Source organism: Puma concolor, chromosome A1 (assembly GCF_028749965.1).
Source record: "Puma concolor isolate L17-30 chromosome A1, mPumCon1.1.hap2, whole genome shotgun sequence".
NCBI classification, from domain to species: Eukaryota; Metazoa; Chordata; class Mammalia; order Carnivora; family Felidae; genus Puma; species Puma concolor.
The window spans coordinates 60,729,562-60,751,297 of record NC_141667.1 but is presented as its reverse complement, the minus strand read 5'-3'; the positions used below and the strand labels follow the sequence as shown (position 1 = coordinate 60,751,297).

The 21,736-nt window shown below is 43.5% G+C and overlaps 1 protein-coding gene across 1 annotated transcript in view; it reads right to left on the bottom strand.

Moving 5' to 3' along the window:
* DOCK2 (dedicator of cytokinesis 2) overlaps positions 1-21,487 on the bottom strand; it is a 418,455-nt gene extending 396,968 nt beyond the window's left edge. Inside the window, exons 1-2 of the mRNA XM_086712812.1 lie at positions 21,338-21,487; positions 1,409-1,492 (exon numbers count right to left, since the gene is read on the bottom strand). Coding sequence (XP_086568938.1) covers positions 1,409-1,492; positions 21,338-21,380 — 127 coding nt within the window. The 5' untranslated portion in view covers positions 21,381-21,487. The remainder of the gene's footprint in view (positions 1-1,408; positions 1,493-21,337) is intronic.
* Between the last annotated feature and the right edge of the window lie 249 nt (positions 21,488-21,736).

Below are 21,736 nucleotides of genomic sequence, written 5' to 3'. Positions count from 1 at the left end.
ACAAAGTTCTCATTTCTCCCATGATGACCCGGCTAAAGCTGTTTTGAAATATCAAATATCAAATTCTTTCCTCCTCACAAAAGCTTTTCTGCTTGTTTGCTTTTTGGTTTGCGTGTGTGTGTGTGTGTGTGTGTGTGTGTGTGTGTGTATGCTTGTGTGCATGTTTGCATGTGTGTGTACGCGTATCTGTGAGTGTGCTGTCTGTGTATGCTTGTGTGTCAATCTGCAGAACAGCCTTGGAAGTTACATACAGCTAATCTGGCACTGGAGATAAGACCTGTCCTGTGGGTGGCTGTGAGGAGTAACTAGACTAGCATGTCAGCATTGTCTGGAATTTAGCACAGTGCCCCCAGTACATGGTAAGCATCCAACGATGGCTAGTTCTATAGGCATCTCTGTTCTTCTGGCTGGCTGTTTCCCCTGGAGGGGCTCTCCTTCACAGTAGCACACCTGTTTCCTGCCCACCCCTCATTCCCATCACAACACAGGAGAGCATCACCTGAGGGATTAGCTGGGAGGGAGGGATGGGCCTGGGTGCTCAGTCCACTCACCTCTTCTTTCTTCTTCCTCTGCCCAGCTACAGGAAGGACATATGCTCTCCACACAGTCAAATTAGTGGCAGGCCCAGGGAAGGGGAGAACTGTGGAGGTCTTGCTCTGCCAGTGACAACTGGGAGAGTCTGGCTCAGAGTGGCCGACACATTGGCAAGTTTCTTTAGTATTACACCCAAGCCACACTCCCAATATCAATTTTATCAGTGACATAGGTTATATATTGATTCATAATGGCCTAACTCATGGGTCCAAGGCCATTAGCTTTTGTGCAAGTTTTAAAGAGTACCCCTACGACCACCAGCATCACCATGGGTAAACACAGCCCAGTACATGCTTGGCTTCACAAGAGAATGGCACCTCTGTGGGAAGAAAGAGATGCCACTTTGCCCAAGACAGGGCCCCCAGCTCGGTGCAGGGTGTGAGCACTGCTGGACCAGGCACAGTGCCTATACCACACAGTTGTGCATATCAGTTCTCCTGGAATCAAGGGTATAATTTCCTAAGCCCTTCAAACCCCTAATAGTGCTGATTTCCCTTTATAACCTTATTAGTATTGATACTAAGAAAGAAGGTGGGTGTCATAGGCCCTAAGAGCCTCATGGCTATGGCAAATGGACAGCACAACAAACATCAAACCACACAGTCAGGCCTTTGCTACTAAGCATAAATTGCTAAAATAACAAAGCATTATTTTCAGTACATTCAAATTACTAATATTATCAAAATTCATAACAGACCACACACAGCTCCAGGTTCCAAGAGAGGGCTGGAGGTGCTGGGTACATGCTGCAGGCGTCCCAACACCATCAGCTAGGGGTCCTGGAGTCCCTGGATCACCTGAGCCAGTGACTCACCTCCGCAGGTCTCCTGTATTCGCACCACATCACCAATCTGCAGGGAGAGCTGGAGGGCTCCACTCCCTTGGAAGTTGTATATGGCTGTGAAACAGAAGAGAGGGGCAGCCTGGTCAGACTTCTGGATACTGATAATCACTGTTCCTCCCTGTTTTCCCTGCCTTGAGTTTACCCAACACCATGCAGACTACATGGGCTAACAAGACTAATGCAGAACCCACTGCCTACCACAGGACTGAATGCAGCCCCAGCCTGGCTGCTAAAGGCCCTCACTCATTGACCAAACCTGACCTCTCCCAGCACAGGTTCTGCACTCCAGTCTGCATGACAAGCACACTGTTCATATCATCTACCATAGGTTGACCTCTCACAGTGCACCAGGCATGTGCTCTGCACATCTTCTCATTCCCTTCTCACAGCAACCCTGTGAGGTATAAACTGTGATCCCATTTTGCAGATGGAAAACAGAGGTGCCAAAAAGGTAAATAATCTGGTGAAAATCATCAGGCCAGGAACTGACAGGAAAATCAGTATCTAACTTCCATATTCTCAACCACCATGATGAGGTACTTGCTGCTCCCCAATTACTCCCCCCTGGTGACAATAGCCTGACATCCAAGGATGTGCTGTCTCCCAATTTCCATTATCAGTGCCTGGGGGCAGTAGTTGGCTGTGAAGTAGCCAGAGTCCCCTCTGTGCTGTCAGAACCTCCGTTAACCCCTTGGAACACGACCTCATGCCATATCATTGCAGTGCGTAGGCCGTGCTCAGCGTCACTTGCTAAGTGAAGACCAGGCCACATTGTTAATCCATGTTAGGGTTGCAGCCTACTTTCCAAAGGCTAAAAATGGAACCACCAGCTTAGTAGGTCTTCAAGAACAGAATAAGACACAATGCATGTGGTTTGATTTAAAGAAAGTCTCTCAGGAGACTGAACAGTATGATCCTAGAATGTTGTCATCATTCATTCATGCAGCAAATATTCAGTAAGTGGCTATGATGTGCCAGGCACATGCTAGGCACTGATCTCACTCTATTGGTGAACACAGAAATAAATACAAGTTTACAAAAGATGATACATGTGAAAGAGAAACAATAGAGCCTGGTATAGAGTTATAGGGCACATCACATTTTGTTGGGGTATTTAGGAAAGGCCTCTCTGAGCTGATACACAAAGTAATTGAGCTGTTCAGCTGTGGGGACACTAAGGGAGGGGCATTTCAGGAAGAGGGAACAGCATGTGCAAAGGTCCTGAGGAAGGAAGGCACTTGGCATATTCAGACAACATCAAAAGAAACCTCTGTGGATGGAGTAAGATACGAGAGGAAAAGGTGATACAAGATGAGGCTGAAGAAGTAGGGACCAGGTCCCGCACAGCCTTGTGATGAGCTTAAGCTTTACTCCAAGAGAATGAGAAGCTGGAGGGATTTTATTTATTTATTTGGGAATAGATTTATTGGGATACAATTTGCCCATATGAGGTATATAATTCAACAATTTATTCACAGAGTTGTGCAGGCATCACCGTGATTAATTCTAGAACAATCTCATCACCTCAGAAAGTTACCCCAGCCCCAAGTGGCTACTAATCTACTTTCTGTCTCTATAGATATGTTTATTCTGGGCACTGCATACAAATAGAATCATATAATACATGGTCTTTTGTGACTGGCTTCTTTCACTCAGCAGTGTCCTCAAGATTCATCCATGGGGTAGCAACTGTTGCAACTCAATTTACTCCCTCTCCCACTGGTCCTCAGTTTCCTCATATGTCAACAAAACAAAATGTATTCAAAAACTACTTCTTCAGGTGACTTCAGCAAAAATGGCAGAGTAAGGAACTCCACGTGCCTGTCCCTCCAAAGAAGTAATGAGAAATCTGACAAAAGCTGTCAGAATCAACTGTATCAGAACCCTAGAAAATAGTCAAAAGTTTACACCAAGAAAATGCTTAATCAAGAAAAAGACAACTGAAACCTGGTAAAGCTTTCTGGCATTTTAACTTACCCTTACTCCCCACCTCGGTGGTGGTCTTGAAAATGGTATTCTGTGTCCTTTGTGTGGGTTTCTAGAGCCAGACGGAGCAGAGAGGACCTTGTTCTAAGAAACTGTAGTTGTCTGTTTCGACCTGTGTGTGGGCTCCCCAAAGGATTAGAGCTATGAGCTTGTCCTTTATTATTGTTTATTATTTATGCTTTGGAGGAATGAGAGGAGTAGAAGTAAATTAAGTCAATGGTAAGACTACCAGGAGGACTCAGGATTCCTCTCATTTAGCTCAATCTATTATCCGCCCTGTTTGGTCACACGATTCATCAGCAATGAGCTTCTGTTTGGTTTGGAGACCACTGGGATTAGAGAGACAGAACAATGGCCTTTTCATGGGCCTTTCCACATTTACTCTGCCCCCCTCCATCCAATCGCCACACATTAGCCAGAGCAATAGTCAGTGCAATGGGATTATATCACTCCCCTGCTTAACTAACACTCTTCTGTCTTCCACCCACTGGCATGTGTATAAACAAAAGATAGTCTATCCATACAATGGAATATTATTTAGCCACAGAAAGGAATAAAGTAGTTACAGTTACTACAATATGGATAAATATGGAATGAACAATACCCACATATACCAGGGGATCTGGAAGGCTATGCACATGGTTGGACATGCTAATAAAGGATGGAGAAGGCTGTAAACTCTCAACTCTGACTGACCTTCAAGCACCATGCTGTCAGGAAATGCAGGCAGGCTAAGGCAGAGCTGCAAGTAGCCTGGTTAAGTGTTAAAAGTATGCCCCAATACACACATACAGAGTCCAGCTGCAAACAGCAGATTTTTTTTTCTTTCAACTTCAGGCATTTGGAGATTTGAGTGACCATATTGCAACAAATAATACAGTCTTCACAAAAGTACTTTAGAAAAGTCATTAAACAAACAAACCATTATATCCTATATTAAGCAGCTACAACAAGCCCTGACAAGGAAGAGAATCTGACATCTGAGCTAGCACATTATAATATTCAAGATATTCAATTTTCAACACAAAATTATGAAGCATGTAAACAAACAAACAAACAAACAAGAAAGTATGGCCTATTCACAGAAGAAAAAAAAGAAATTAATAGAAATTCCTCACAAACGATATACATTGGATTTATAAGAAAAAGACTTTAAATCAATTGTCTTTATGCTCAACTAGCTAAAGAAAACTATGGGCAAATAACTAAGTAAAACCAAAAGAATAATGTCGCATAATATAGAGAATATTATTAAATAGACAGAAATGACAAACTAATAAAATAGAAATTCTGTAGCTAAAAAATACAATAAAAAATGTTAGAGAGGCTCAATTGCAGACTTGAGCAGTCAGAAGAAAGAATCAATAACCTTGAAAGTAGGTCAGTTGAGATCAGCCAGCCTGAGAAGTAGAAAGAAAAGAGAATAAAGAAAAATGAACAGTGCCTAAGTGACCTGTGGGATACTATCAAGCACACAAACTTCATACAATGGGAGATTCCATAATTAGAGAAAAGAGAGATAAAGGAGTAGAAAGCATATTTGAAAAAATAATGGCCAGAAACTTTCATTTGATGGAAGACATAAATCTACAGACCCAAAAAGGTCAGTGCTATCTGAGCAAAATAAACACAGATATCCACACTGAGACATAATGGTCAAACTGTCAAAAACCAAAAAAAAAAAAAAAAAAAAAAAACAAAAACAAAACCCAGAGAATTTTAAAAACATCAAGAGAGAAGCAAATCATCATGTACAAAGACTCCTAAATAAAATTAATAAGTGATTTCTCTTCAGAAACCACAGAGGCTAGAAGGCAGTGGGATGTCATATTTAAAGTGCTAAAAGGAAAAAAAAATCAACCAAGAATTCTATCTCTCAAAAAATTATTCTTCAAATATAAAGAAGAAGTTAAGAGATAAACAGAAACAGAGGTCCATCACTAATAGACAACTGGAAAGACAAATGCATAAAATAATAATTATAAAATCTATAATACACACATATACACAATGTATAAAAATGTAATGTGTGACAATAACAACAAAAGGGGAGAGAAAGATTTGTACAGAAGCAGAGGTTTTGTCTACTATTGAAGCTAAATTGGTATTAACTCAAAATATATTCTTATTATGGTAAGATGTTAATTGTGAACCCCAGGTTAACCTCTAAGAAAATAAGCAAAAAACAGAGAAAAGTAAATGAGAAAGGAATCAAATCAGTAAACTAGAAAAAATCAATTAAACACAAAAGAAGGTAGTAATGAATTGAAGAACAAAAAAACATGTAAGATACATAGAAAACAAATAGCAAAATGTTGGAAGTAAAACTTTCCTTATGAGTATTTACATTAAATGTAAATGAATAAAACTGTCTTGGCAAAAGGCAGAGATTGGTAGAAAGATTATAAAACAATAACCAAACACACACACAGACACACACACACACAGACACGCACACACACACACCCCACCATGATCCAGCTGTATGTTATCTACAAGAGACTCACTTTATATCCAAAAATACAAGTTAGGTTCAAAGTAAAAGAGTGGAGAAAAAATGTTCCTTGCACATAGTAACAAAAAACACTGTAGTGGGTATGGTAATACCAGACAAAACAGACTTTAAGTCAAAAGTGTTTCAAGAGACAAAGAAGAGTATTATATATTGGCAAAAGGGTCAACACACCAAGAAGATATAGCAATTATAAACAGATGTCCCTAATAACAGCACCAAAATGTATGAAGCAAACACTGACAAAATTAAAAGGAGAACTAGGCAGAGGCTAATAATAACCAGAGACTTCAATGTCCCACTATCAGTAATGTACAGAACATGTAAGCATAAAGTCAGTAAGAAAATAGAATATGTGAGCCATACTGTAAATAACCAGACCTAAAGGACATATACAAAATACTCCATCCTGCAACAGCAAAATGCACTTTCTTCTCAAATGCATATGGAACATTTTCTAGAATAGCCCATAAGTTAGGCCACAAAACACATCTCAATACATTACAAACACTGAAATTATACAAAGTATCTTTTCCAATGACAGAGGAATGAAGCTAGAAATGAATAAGAGAAATAAAACTGGAAAATTTACAACTATGTGCAAATCAAACAATATACTCTTTTTTGAGAGAGAGAGAGAGAGAAAGAGCGCACATGTATGCACACTAGCAGGAGAGGGGAAGAGGGAGAGGGAGAGAGAATCTCAAGCAGACTCCTCGCTGAGTGCAGAGCGCAACTCAGGGCTCAGTCTCAGGACTGTGAGATCATGACCCGAACCAAAATCAAGAGTTGGCTGTACAACCAACTGAGCCACCCAGGTGTCCCTAAACAATATACTCTTAAGCAACAAGGTATCAAAGAAGAACTCACAAGGAAAATTAGAAAATATTTTGAGACAAATGAAAATGAAAACACAACCTCACAAAACTTATGGATGGAGTGAAAGCAGTAATCATATCAGTGAAGGAGCCTTGGAGAAGAAATGAGATCAGATTTCCTCCTCAAACATAAAAAAGAAGCATTTATAATATTGTTTCACTGTGTCCCAGAGAAGCATATTCTCAATTGTCCTTTTGTGTTGTCTTCATAACTACTACACGAGGTAGCTACTATCCTCATTTTACAGATGAGGAAAATGAGGTACAGAGGGTTTGAGTGGCTCACCCATAATCTCCCCTTACCCTGTTGGTAGTAAGAGCCAGGACTCTAACCCAGCCCTGTGCCTTATTCATTCTCTGCACCTGTTTCCTCCCCACAGAACCTAGATGGCAGGTACTCAGGTGTTCACCAGACCCTGCTTCACACTTCAGTCTTGCCACATTCTCTACGGGGAAAAGGAAGAAATTTAGAGGCTATTTAGTCCAAACACCTATACAAATCAGCCCTTTCACCATGGGACCAACTAGTGTTTGTAGGTATTCATAGTAATGGAAAATCTCGATCCTGAGAGACGATAAAACTTGGGAGTCAAGAGTCTATCTGGAGTCACGCAGATGTGGCTCCTGGGCCTCATTTTGCCCTTTATTGGCTCTGGCCTCAAACCCAGAGCCACAGCATGTGATTATACAGGTTTTGCCCTGCAAGGGGTGACCCATTGGAGGTTAGTGTGCAACCTGTGATCTGGGCAGGGGAGGGGTATTATTTTTGTAATCCACCCAAAGTCACTGTAAGGGCCAGTGGAAGGCTGCTGGAGCAGCTTCACACCCCTGAGTCTCATTTTCCCCAATCGTAGAATGGAGGAGATGATAGTCCCTAATTTGCAGGGTTCTTAGGAAGCTCAGCTGACATTAAAACACAAAGGATTTACTGGTGTCTGGCCATAGTAAGTCCTCAATAAATGGTCATCATTTTTCTCTTTATTAGCATTATAAAACCTCCTAAAGCAATCTTTTCAGAAGAACTCCTTCAGAGCTCTTCTTTAGGTCACCTTAAATCTGTCTCCCTGCAGTTTGCAACAAATGACACTGTTGGTCAACACTGAATAAAATGAATCCTTTGTTCAAAACCAGACCTTGAGAAGGCCCTCAGGGGACTCAGGAATCTCTTCTCCTGCATAAACATAGCATGTTTCTCTGTTGCCTTTACACTTGGTCTGATTTCAAACCCTGTCCCCACACAGGCTGCTGACATTTGGACCTGCTCCAGCTTGCTGGTGCTCTAACTCAGACCCTCCCACTCCTTGCTCCCTCCAACCCCAGAAATTTGGCTGAGAACATGCCTGTCACAGACCTGGGCAGGGCCATGGAGGCAACTGAGATTTCTAACAGAAGAAAGAATCCCATCCACAAAATAAGTTGGCCTCTGGGGAACTAGTAAATAAGGTCTGTCCATCAGACATTAGGAGGGTGGGGTGAGACTGTGTTTTGTTCCCTATTTCCTCTCCATCTTTCCTTAGGAATCCCTTCCTCACCCTCTGCCCAGCTTCATCAGATTAGAAGGTTCCAACTGATCAATTTAAGAAAATGTTTTAGATAGATCTTGAAACATGGTATTCAACATGAAGGTCTGTATTCATTCCAAAGACTCACATTGTATGAAAATGAAAGTAACTGATGTTGCTGTTTAATTTAAAAATGTATTTCTGCGTTTGCATAAGGGCCTCTATTCTCAAGGCTCCATTTGGGGAAAATCAGACATTACTGACAAGGAAGTGGCTTTGCATACCAATACCCTATTCTGTTAAATTTTCTAAATGACTAACAGGAAACTTTGAACAAGAATGCTACTGTTTGCTAAAGTTTGATTGCTTATCTATGATCCTCATTTGAGTTATTTCTGACCAGTGTAGAAACAGATCACCTTTTCCCCTATTCCCTGTAGGCCTAACCACTGTCAACTTTTGAATGAGGGATGAAAGGGGCAGAAAAACATGAGCAAGATATAGGACAAAAAATAAGTAAAGCCACTAAAATCATAGCCTGCCCCACCCTAGCCATGCCCACCCAAGGAAGATGGAAAAGTGGTGGGTGGCAGGATTCCCAGAGACACCCATTCTAGCTTCCCCTTTCATATAAGGTCTCCAGACACTGGAGAATACGGACACATCTGCATGGAGGATTTGACTTCTTCCTCCATCAAAGTACTATACCCAAGAACCAAGGCAGCAGTTGGTTACTGACAAGCCGGCTCAAACCAAAATACTTATAGCTGAGGATCAAAGGGATGTTTAAAGTACCAAGGTCATCTGGGCTCATTAAACCCAATGAGGACTCTCATACTGGAAATGTGGGTTGGCAAGCCAGTGGAAACAGCTACTTTGAGACAGGTGAGACTTTCAACAACCCTAGAAATAGAACCCATTGATTAGCCACCAATTCCACTTAAACATATTGAGATACACAGTTCATCAGGAACCTAAATTGAGAGAAATAAAAAGTAAATACCATTGTTATAGCATGCAGTACACAGAAACAACAAGGGTGGGGTCGCTGTAGTTTGTGCAATGTTAGGAGGTAAGTACATGTTTCTCTTGGATTTATAGGTGAGGAAACTGAGACACAAAGAGGGTAAACAACTTATCCACCTCATAATTTAGATAGGTCAATTGACTGATCCAGAAGTCTGCTTTCTAACCACTGCACACACTGCTTGCCCACCAAAAAAAGGTAAACACTTATTGGGCATATATTATCTACCAAGCATATATGATTTTTGCAAAGATATTCATCTGAGCACCTACTGTGGGCTAGGTACTGTTCTGAGTCCTGGGGTTATAGTGACAGATAAGACAGATAAAATCCCTGGCATTCTACTAGTATCACTGCATTTAATCTTCACAGTAATCCTCCAAGCTATTATCTTCATGTAACAGGTGAGAAGCTCAGAGATTAAGGAACTTGCCCATGACCACACAGCTAGAAAGTGGTAAAAAGTGGATTCAAGCCCAGATCAGAGTCCAAAGTTCTTGCTTCCCTTACCAGCCTATTTCTGATGTTACAATTTAGTGTGTGTGTGTGTGTGTGTGTGTGTGTGTGTGTAGGTATATATTTACATATATGTATATATATACACACACAGTATACACTAGACTTGTTCATTTCCTGTTTTCTCCAGCCTCGGTGAGGATGAAGATTGAGTCTGCCTTTTGACCACTGAATTCCCAGTGTTGTTCCCACAGTAGAATTCAATCAATATTTACAGAGCTTTAATAAATACTTGTTGAACTGAAGGGATGCGAACATGAAGGGCAGGTATGCCCCTTCTTCTGGTTAAACTCTTTCATGAATTTCTTAAGATTACTTCAGGAGATGCTGATTCAGCTTAGCTGCCAATTTGATTGCAGCCAAGTGCTCTGTGATCTTTAGGGTGGACTTATACCTCACCTGGGGCCCTGCTCTTTGCTGACATGTTTGAACGTAAAAGCTTCAGCAAATACCAAGTGTTAATAATAGAGCTTGGAAAAGTAGATACATAAGAGGAGCAAAAACAATAATGGAGAAAAATAATACAATTGCCTTGAGTTCACTTCTCTAGTCCCTGAGCTGGACTTTGGAGGGTCTCTAACCTAGGGGAGTACTCACCTACTGGCAGGCCCACTTTGAATTCACATGAAACACACTCATTGTAAATGCACAAGCATTTTGCCTGAAGTGTCTGGGCAAGGTGTTGACAGGCTCAGCACCAAGGCAACATCCTGATGTTGCATCAGGGAGGGCAACTGCCATGACCCAGCAGAAGCTTCCAGCAGCAAGGCAGAGCTCACATCCAGTGATGGTATTGAATAAGGTTTGAGAATCACAGCCAGAGGTAACCAAGGAGGAAGTATTCCTCCACTGACCAGGAGAAGACAGAGGAATTACAACCTCCACTGAGCTTTTCTGTGCACTAAACACTATTCCAAGGGCTTTATCCATAGTCACCTACTTAATCCTCACCATAATTCTTGGGTACAATCATTGTCATCTCCATTTTACAGATGAGAAGACTGAGGTAGTGTAAGATCAAGTGAATAGTCCAGGATGACACAGCCAGGAAGAAGCCAAAGTGCCTATCACTGTACTCCATTAAAAAAAAAATTTTTTTTTAACATTTATTTATTTTTGAGAGACAAAGAGAGACAGAGCATGAGCAGGGGAGGGGCAAAGAGAGAGGAAGACACAGAATGCAAAGCAGCTTCCAGGCTCCAAGATGTCAGCACAGAGCCTGATGTGGAGCTTGAACTCATAAACTGCGAGATCATGACCTGAGCCGAAGTCGGACACTTAACCGACTGAGCCACCCAGAGCCCCTGTGCTCCATTTTTAGTAAGCCAAAGGGACATGCTCAGCTAACAAGAGAAAGGTGGGATTGCCATGAGTTCTCTAACTAAGGACAGTGATTCTCAACTAGGGACAGTTTTGCCCCCAATGGAACATTTGTCAATGTCTGGAGACATTTTCAGTTGTCACAGTCTGGAGGGGTAAGAGGATGAAGTGAAGGAGCTTCAGCATCTAGCTGATAGAGGTCAGGGATGCTGCTAAACATCCTACAGTGCATAGAACAGCCCCATAACAAAGAAGAATCTGGTCCCAATGTCAATAGTGTCAAAGTTGTTAAGTACTACTCTAAAACATCATGATGGGATTCACTCTCCTTTCCAGGGCTGCTGTAGGTGCACACGCACACACTCACACACACACACTCTCTCCTATATTAACCCACTCACACACTAGAGTTGGAAGAATGGCTTTATGATGAAACCAAGGGCTGATTTCTTCAGCCCCTCACTTCCAGGGAAGGGAGTGTCTGACACTCTGCTGGATCCTGCAAGTTAGAAAAGTGAGATGAGAGGGGATAGTTCCTACTGTCCTGGAGCTTTTGTAAAATCTAATTGAAGAGACAAAATTAACCCAGAAAAAACAAGAAACTCTTAAAAATAAAAGACTAAGCTGTGGACCACAGCAGCTGTAGAGTCTCAGAGGAGAGAGATCAAGAGAGGCCCCATGAAGGAAGTGAGACTGGAAGGAGAGGGAGGCACAGAGGGAGGGCAAGGGGGAGAAATGGAGTGAGAGCCCCTGAGGAGGTGGGTGGAGAATAAAGGTGGTTAGGGCAGGGAGGAAGAGGGGGAGGCTTGGTGTGATGTGGACATAGTCCCAATGAGGGACAGCTGGACCATGTGAATAAAATCCCAGGGTGACTCTATTTGAGTTTGGGGACAGTGGCCAACTACAGGGGTCCATATGTTTAAGGAAGAGTTCAAGAATACTCCATTCATTGCTGTGCTGCTCTCATAGAACCCAGCCTCCTGACAGGAAAGGGTTAGGGTTGAGGACATGAAGGCAAGACAGGGCAACTCAGTCCATCCGAATCTTATGAGACCACCAGATAGTGAAAAGCCACCCATAACCCATCACCTCCCCACCCCTACCATTCATTCATCTACCCACTTATCTACCCACCTGCTCATCCATCCACCCACCCATCCATCCAATTAACAATTACTAATTGAGCACCTGCTCTGTGCCAGAGAAGAGCAAGAGTCATTGTCTTGCTATTATGGAGTTTACATTCTAGGGAAGAGCCAAATAATTCAACATGAACCTGCAATGAAATATGATGAAGGTGATGGAAGAGCTATGGTAGCATGAAGCAAAAGGTGCACCTGTGCCCAACCTGTGAAATGGAGACATTAGTACTAATAATGGTGTTGTTTGTTGCCTTGAACAAAAAGAAGAAAGACAGATTACTACTGAATTGTAAGTTTCCTGAGGGCAGGGACTGTGATTTTATCAAAACCAGCTCAGGACCATCACTTAGCATAATACCCAATTTAGGACCATCACTTAACACAGGCTTACTGAATTTAATTGATATGAATAGGCAATAAAAACAGCTTTCTTGTCCTTCACAGCTCCCAAAACCAAAAATTTATACCTTGGGCAGAATGCCTTCGCTGTGTCTATTGTATTGGTTTACTAAACAGTTACTGAGTACTTTTACCGGGCTCTTACTTAACTCACTTTCATGGACGGGCCGTGATGAAATTGTAATGCAAAACGGCACACGTACAGATTTGCAAGAAGGATGTTTATAGCGTCCACTGGATTCCTAAGGGGTCCCATGTTACAATAACAATTACTTTCTCTTATGTAGCATGTTCTTGCTAGTGCCTTATAGCTGGATGGACTCAAAGTTGACCCCAAAACAGAGCTCTGCCCTCAGACAATATGCTATCCAGTGGGCGAAGTGACATGTAGTTTGTTACATAACTAAAAGGTGAAAACTGAGTGCTTCAGTAAAACAGAAGAGGCTCCTCCAGGAATGAAGTGTAAGGAAACTGCCTGAAAGAGTTTGCATTTCAGTGAGACCCTGAAGGTCTCTGCTCCTCCATTTCCTTATCTGTGAAAGGATGATAAAAGTACCCATCTCACAGGGTGGTTAAATGTGGTAGCACAAGTGCTCTGTAAATGTACCGTGTTGAAAAAAGGTGAGCAATGTTAGTATTTATGACACTGGATAACTCAGATCAACAGTTTAAGTAAGGAAGTCTCGTATGCAATTCCATTCTCCCTGCTGCTCATACCAAAAACCTTGGAGTCACTCCTGATTCCTCTCTTTCTCTCATACCTAATTCCAATCTATGAGGAAAATCCCATTTTCTCCACCTACAACACACACATCCAGAATCTAAGCAAATCTTACCTCCTCCACTGCTGCCTCCCTGGTGTGGGCCACCACCATCTCTTGCCTGGGTTATTGTAGTAGTTGCTGGACTGGCCTTCCTGATTCCTCATTTAATTCCCCTCTCTCCATCATAAAGCATCTAGAATAATCCTTTTCAAACAACTCAGAACATTCTGCAATTCTACTGAAACCCCTACAGTGTCCCACCTCCTTCCATTTAGAGTAAAAGCTGAAGTCATTGCAACATGTGCCAGGCACTACTCAATACAACCTCCCGTCAGAGAATTCATTTCCTACTCTTATGCCTCTTGCTTATTCTCCTCCAGCCACAGGGACCTCCCACACATCAAAGAGGTACCCTCTTCACAACCTTTGCATTGACCGTTGATTCTACCCAGAACATTCTTTCCTGAGACAACTCTCTACTGACACAACTAGTGAGGCAAGCAGCAAATTCCCACTTCCTTGGCAAATCCTCTAGGTTCAGCTGGCACTATGTATGTCCCTCTGCCAAAACCCAACATGCTGATCATGGTGTCTCAGCCCTGGCATTGCCACCACTCAATCCAGTCCAACAAATGACTGCTCAACATCTGTTCTATTCAGAATCTGTGTTGGATCTTGCATCTATGCAAGTCACAGTGTCTACCTGTCTCCTTCTACCATCTTAGTTTAGGCTTGGATTCAAGGGATCATGTGTTGTCAGGAAAACTCTAAGTGCCCTGGAGTAATGTCTAGAGAGGGGTATGGAAAAGTGAGAAATGAAGTCATATCCCCTTCCAACCCCAGCTTCTATGACTGTAGCTTTAAACTAGTGCAGAAGCTGACAGTGTCCTATTGAGGTCACAGGAGATGACTTTCTCCAAAGAGAACTAAAAACCAAGTAAGACTTAAGAGGCTTACAAACTCAGCCTTACTGTGTTTTAACTCACATCAATTAAATGAAGTAGGAATATGGGAGAAAGTGCCTATTAAAGAGAACCTTTGTAGTGTCTCTACCCAGATTCCTCTGGATTTGGATGGTGATGAGCATTATCATTTCCCATTTGCAGAACATTTGCTACAGAACACAGACTGTGGCACCCATGTGTAATTGACTATTAAAGACCTGTAAGCTTTAAAAAACAAGCAAACAAACAAACAAAAGTCCAAAGATCCAGAAATTATAATATTATGGTGACTACATTGCCTGCCTCAACATACAACAGCAATATAAGGATGTTGATCTCAGGAAGAAGTAGAGCTTAGTAAACACAGTCTGTTAAGGTTCATTCAAATACAAACATTATGATTGGGAACAAGATAGCCACTAACTGATGAAGCTCTCACAAGCCTAGGGATTAGGACCATCTCTTTAGTGGACTCAAAGAGCAGGCACTTCTGAACAATCCCAAATTGCTGATGCTTTAGACAGTGGAAAGCCAGGCACCTAAGAATTGATTGCTAGGATGGAATCAGATTTCCAATACATGTTTTTGTTGTTGTTGTTGTTGTTGTTGTTGTTGTTGTTGTTGTTGCACCAGACTAATTTCTAGGGACCAGTCCAAGATATAGTTGGCCTCCATAGCAAAGATACATGTACTAAGATCCCTCCAAGTGTTTCCTTTGGAATTCTTTCCTCCATTGTTCCTCAGAGGCCTTCTCAGACCCTTCTCTCCAATATTCTTATTCACGGAACAAACTCTTTTCTTACACTGGCACATATAATGTAATTATATGTTTATTGATTTTTCCACAAAGGCCTTTTTTTTTTTTTTTTTTTTTTTTTTTTGTCTCTCCCACTAGACTATAAGCTCCAACACTGTAGAAACCATATTGGTCTAATTCTAGTAATTTCCTTGTCTAGCATAGGGCCTGGCACATAAGAAATCCCCAATAAATATTTAAGAAATAATGAAGAATGAATGAGTAAATGGCTGAACAAGTTAATGAGTGAAAAATGCTCTTTATCCCTCCTCCTTGATTATTACCTTGGCAAATGTGAGTCCATCTATTCACATCTCCTCTCTCAGACCTTTGAACAAATAAATATGGATAAAAGATTCAGTAGACACTTGAATTGCAAAGTCATGCAGAGTTGGTGTGGGTGGCATGTTGGGGCCACTATTATGATGTTATCAGAATATCAAAGTTATGAATGAGTGATGGAATTAGAAGGAGTTGATGAGGAGAGAGAAGAGAACAGTGCTGATGTGTTAAGAGAAGCTGGGTTGCCACAAGAAGGGGGACAGAGGTTTCCAGGGTGGTCTCAGTTCAGACCCTTCTAGACACCTGCCTCTCATGTATCCTGGATTTCTTTTTTATTTCCCCTGATCCTTAAAATATACCTACCCCTTCCTCACATACACATAAATACTGCACAACTTTTAATTGAACCAGTCTGAATGGATTTTGTTCCTTTAATAAGAGCCTGTGCTGCACGAGATTCAAGTACCCACTGCCCACTCCAAATCTGTCCATTTTGGCATGGAGCAGCTCTGTCTAGGGTCCTGCACTGCAACAGCATCACACGCATTCCTGTATGTGGGGGTGGTCTCAGATTCATCCATATTCCCCAATCAAGACATGGAAAAAGACCCTTTTCCTACTTTTGCAGAGCCTAGTATGGTTTGCATTGTGCCCCTCCCACAAACAAAAGATGTGTTAGAGTCCTACGCCCCAGTACATCAATGTGTGATCTTATTTGGATAGAGTCTTTACAAAGGTAATCAAGTGAAAATGAGGTCATTAGGGTGGGCCCTAACCCAATAAGGAGTGGTGTCCTTATTAAAAGGAAAATTTGGAGAAAGACACATACACAGGGAGAACACTGTATGGAGATGGAAGTAGATATCAGGATGATGCCTGTGCAAGGCAAGGAGCACCAAAGATTGCCAGCAAACCACTAGAAGCTAGGGAGGGGCATAGAACAGATCCCAAACAGCCCTTAGAAGGCACTACCAATGCTCCCCAACACTGCCAGCAAGTACTCAACCATAACCAGAGACAGCCTGCATATAGAAGAGGTTTCTAGGCATCACTGAAGCCCCCCGCACCAATTCCCTCCCTCACTCTCTGTCTGAAAAGCCTGACCTGTCCCTAAATGTCATACCACAGACAATGGGTCATCCCTTAGGGACTCAACTGTTATCCATGCCTAGTCCCACAAATTTGTTTGTTGAAGCCTTAATCCCCAGGACCTCAGAATGTACCCAAATTTGGGGATCAGTTCTTTAAGTACATGATTAAATTAAAAATGAGGCTGTTAGTGTGGAGTCCTAATCCCATATAACTGGCATCCTTCTAAGAGGAAGAGACACTAGGGGTGAGCGTGCACGGAGATGACTGCGTGAGGACAAAGCCGTGAGACGGCAGGTGTCTGCAAGCCAATGCCTCAGGAGAAACCAATCTACCGGCACCTTGGCCTTGGCCTTCCAGCCTCCAGAACTGTGAGGAAACAAATTTCTATTTTTTAAGCCACCCAGTCTGTGGTACTTTCTTATGGCTGCCTTAAACAAACTGACATATCATCCCCCAAATCCTTCTTCCCCTTCTTCCTTAGAAATGGCACTCCTAATTTTCAGCGGGGTGCATGGCTGCCTGCATTACAGACTACATTTCCTAGCTTCCCTCCTCAGTCACGTGATTAGGCTTTAGCTAATAGGAAACAAGAGGAAGTGTTAAGTGGGCCCTCAGGTAGGTGTCCTTAAAGAGAAAGGCCATGTCCTTCTGCTTCCCTTCATCCTTCTTTCTGGCTGGAAGGGGGACTTGACAACTGGAGCTTGAGCAACCAGCTCAGTTCAGGAGGCAGCAGCCTCATGCTGAGGAAGCAGCGTAGTAGACCATGACCCCCTCTTCATGGACCATTTCTGGGCTTTCTATTTGAGGGAGAAATAAACTTCTAGTTTGGGTAAGCCACTGTTTAGAGGCATTCTATCACCCAGTCACACTTATTCTTAATTGATACTGTCATACTCTTTCCTCCTCTCCCTTTTCTGCTCTCCCTTCTCTCCTTCAAGGAGGAAGCTCTCATCACTGAGACTCAGGCAGAGAGGATTAACACAGTAAAGGTGAAAAGGAAATGTTATTATAAGTAGACTCTTGCAGGGTTAACTAATCAGGCAGTTAATAGGTAAAAGGTCACTTACTTCTGTTCTTGTATTCCTACATCCAATCCCCGCCCTTCTCACAATTAATTATATTAAATTCTTACGGGTGGCATGCCTGCTCAAAACTTCCATTGTACACAGAACGAAGTCCAAACTTACAAGGTTGGTGTTCAAAGCCCTTCACAATCTGGCTGCAACCTACCTCTCCAAAGTTTTTTGTTTTGTTTTGTTTCCCATTATAAACATCTACTAAAACCAAAGCAGAATATTTATTGTTTGATCCAAATGCCACATGCATTCCAACATCTTGCCTTTTTCTATGACATTCCCCTTCCCAGATTCCATCCTAGTGTGGTGCAAAGGGCCTGTAAAGTCAATTGAATTTAAGGCCACGCCCAAGTGCTTCCAAATTATATGAACTCTGGGCCTTGATTTCTTGATGTATAACATGAAGATAATGCCTCACATAAATGTTCTGGAGCCAAAGATATTGTGCGAGAATAGGTCTTATAAACCACAAGATATTATACTCTTGGAAGGCATAACTGTCCTGAATCTGGCATTACTCTGTGTTTCTCTTGGCTCCAGAGCCATTAGGTAACCCCCTTGACCTTAGTAGGTAACTTTCATTGAGCCAACCACATTACTAATGCTTTTCCTGAATTACCCCATCCAATCCTCACAACAATCCCCCAAGACTGACATTATTCATCATTACCCCCACTCTATTGATGAGGAAACAGGCCCATATTTGAAATCAGTTCTGATTTCACAGCCACAGCTTCTAACGTTACATATATCTCCTCCAAGGACAGAGTCTGTGCCTTTTCTTACTTCAGAGTCACACTGTTTTGTCCTTGGAAACACCTATCCCGCCTCTGGAACTCTCTGGAATCCTAATGATCACATGTTTCCTTCCTTTCCCAAGGAAGGAAAAATAATCTGACTATAGATCTATATGAAGGGTCAACTGGCATGCCTACCAGACAATAAGATGAGCAAGAAGCCAGTAGTTCTGATGATGAAGGAGCCTCATGTAAAGCCAGCCCCGAGACAAATAGACACCAGCAATCCTTGAGAATTAAGACAGAAAAAGACTGGCTAATGTTACCAGCAATGTTTGGTTTCCTGACAAGGAAACCAAATAGGAAAGCAAAGCTCAGATTATCCTTGTGTTTTAGGCCTGGCTGGGACTCTGGAGATATTTCAAGAACCCCCTAATCCTTTATATGTTTCTCTTTTCTTCTTCAAAGCCCCGATAGTCATTATCTCAAATGCTCTTCATAAAAGAACACCTTGAAATCAAAAAATATTAATTCTTTAACTTACAATGAGAAAACGAGAGCATAGATCTGTCTGCATATAGTGATGGTGTTGGAACTAGAATCCAGACTCCTTACTGTAGGTTTCTGTTCTTTCTGTTCCATGACTCCAGTCCCCTATTTCATCATAACCTAAACTTTGCCTTTTCCTTCCATCTACCCAGGACCTAAGAAAGAGGGCTGGAGGCTACCTTCTTTAGTCCAGCATTCATTTGCAGAGAAAAGAGATTCTTTTGATGAGCAGGCACCTACCAAGTGCTCTCTGGCTCCCTAGAGGGTCATAGATCTTCTGGCCCCCCAGTGAAATAGAATTTTCACAAGTAGACATGAAAAATGTCAGCCATACTATCAGATCAACAAGCCTCTGAGCTTAGGGCCTAACAGAGCTCCCAATCTCTGAGCACATAGGTGGGATTTTCCTCTTCTAGAGAGTGTGGGAACCCCACTCCATCCTGTAACTCTATCCCATCCTGTGATGTCATGTCCTCAACTAAACCTCCATGCAGAGGACAAAGTCTAAGAATAATAATTGATAACATTTAGTGAGGATTGCTTTGTACAATTGTCATTCTAGGGACTTTATGTGGATGAATTCGTTTAATCCTACAATAACCCTGGGAAGCAAGTACTATTATTATCCCCATCATACAGGCAAGGAAACTGAGGCCTGGAGAGAGTAAGTAACTTGTCTGAGTCACAGGGTTGGGAAGTGTCAGAAGCTGGAATCCAAGAACAAGCAGTCTAGCACCAGAGCCCATGATCTTCACACCATAGCACAGGGCCTTCACAGCAGGAATGCACTGCAGCCCTTGGGATGGAGGCTGGGACTCTTCCATATCACTCAATCTCCCCCATTAACTGCCCTGCTTACCCTAGACCACCAATACTGTCTCTTGTCTGCTGCCCAGGCACCTTCGCCCTTCTGTCCACCCAAACTTCCTCCACACTGGCTGCAGCATGAATCTGCTCATGCCTCTTCCCTGCTCAGAAGCCCTCTTTGGTTCCCCACTGCCAAAGTAGAAAGAGTCTCAACTTCTTAGCCTGGCATTTATAGCCTTCCAAAATGTGGCTCCAGCTTACTCTGAGCATAAGCATTCCCTTCAGGTGAAAGGCAAACCTCTCTTCTTTCCTGGATATCCCCTCCGGGTCTAGCTTTCATCTTCTACACTACATTGGCCTCTCCACCTACAATGGTCTGCCCTATTTAACAGTCCCCATCTTAACTTGAGAAAAATTTCAGCCTAATACCCCTAGCTAGAGGGGCCAAAGTTAGAGAAGCTTTGAGGTTAAACATGGTCCTTTTGGGGTTTAGTTCAAACTTCCCATTTTACAGATGAAGAAACTGAGCCCCTCAAGGGTATAGATTATTATTTGTTGTCGGGATGGGGACCATTCGTCTTAAAACACTCCATGGTGCCTAGAGCCCATTAAGTGAACAGATAAATGTTGAACTCTCCAGGGCAGTATTTCTCCAACAGTGGCCTTGGGACTACCTTTAGTAATAGCGCAACCCCCCCCCCCCCCCCGGACCCTCCAACCTCTGACCTCTTCAATCCTCATCTCTGAGGGTGGTGTCTGCCATACAGCGGTTTTCAAATTCACACTTGAGTTTGAAAACCACAGTGAGTCTATGGAGGTTGCACCACGGGTGCCACTTAGTAGAATGAGCCCCAGTACCTGAAGCCTCCCTTCCCCCAGCTACCACTTCCGCCCCTGAGCTTGAGGCAGAGGCTTCTGGGAGCTTAGATGGCTGAAGCTGATGAGGCTGGCTTCTTGGATATCCCCAGATAACCTGGCAGAGAAGCCTTTCTCCCCATAGGCTCTCCAGGGCTGAGTGAAGGACTCCGCCCTCCATTACCACCCCACAAGCTAGTATAGCCCTCTAGACCTTCTACCAAATCAGGGGTCATCTGACCCAGAAGGAACAGGCAGGAGAAGCAGACAGATGGGTGTCACTGGGCCAGGCTAGGCCGGGCCAGGGGAGAGAACGGGCGCTCCTTTATGAGGCCCGCTCTCTACATGGGGCAATGGAGTCCACTCATTGAAACACTGGGAGTCTGGCACACAGAGCCAGGTTGACAGGCACTGGGCTGGACTGCTTCTAAGGGATGCACCAGCACTGGGGAGAGGCAGGGGGCTGCGCGCCGGGCGGGAAAGGGCACGGGCTAGGCGAAGCCCACAGGGCGGGGTGCCCTCCTTCCTCTCCCTCTGCCTCCTCTTCCTCACCCAGCTGGCCCCCGCAGCAGGCTGAGGAAGCCACTGTGCCTGTAGACCTTGGGTCAGAGCTCCCGGCCCGCGCCCATGCCGCCGCCTCCCGCAGCATCTTTCTGCGTGCGGTTCTCTGGCCAACTGCCCTTCCCCCAGCTGGGGACCCCGTGCCCGCACCTACCCACGCCGTGCCGCTCCTTGTCAGTTTTGCGCCAGGGGGCCATGGCTGGGCCAGGGGGGCTGCGGGCGCCTCGCGTCGTTCTGTGGGGAAGCAACCAGGCTAGGCGCTCCGCCGGGCCCCACTTCCTTCCTCTTTTCAAACTCCCTCTCAGGGCCCGCCCTCCTCTCCCCGGGGCGCCCGCTCCTCCTCCCTCCCATTGGGCTGGGGCGCATTAGGAGGCCAGGAGGTCCGCTCCAACCTGCTCTTCGCTAGGCAAGTGGGCAGAAGCCAAGCAGGTACTTGGGGCCCCCCAGGCCACCACCACAAGGGCAGGAAGTTCCCAGACAACTGAGCCTAGTGATTGAACCGAACTCCCTCCCCTGGCTCCGGAGCAGGAGCTTTGGTATCTGATGTGAATTC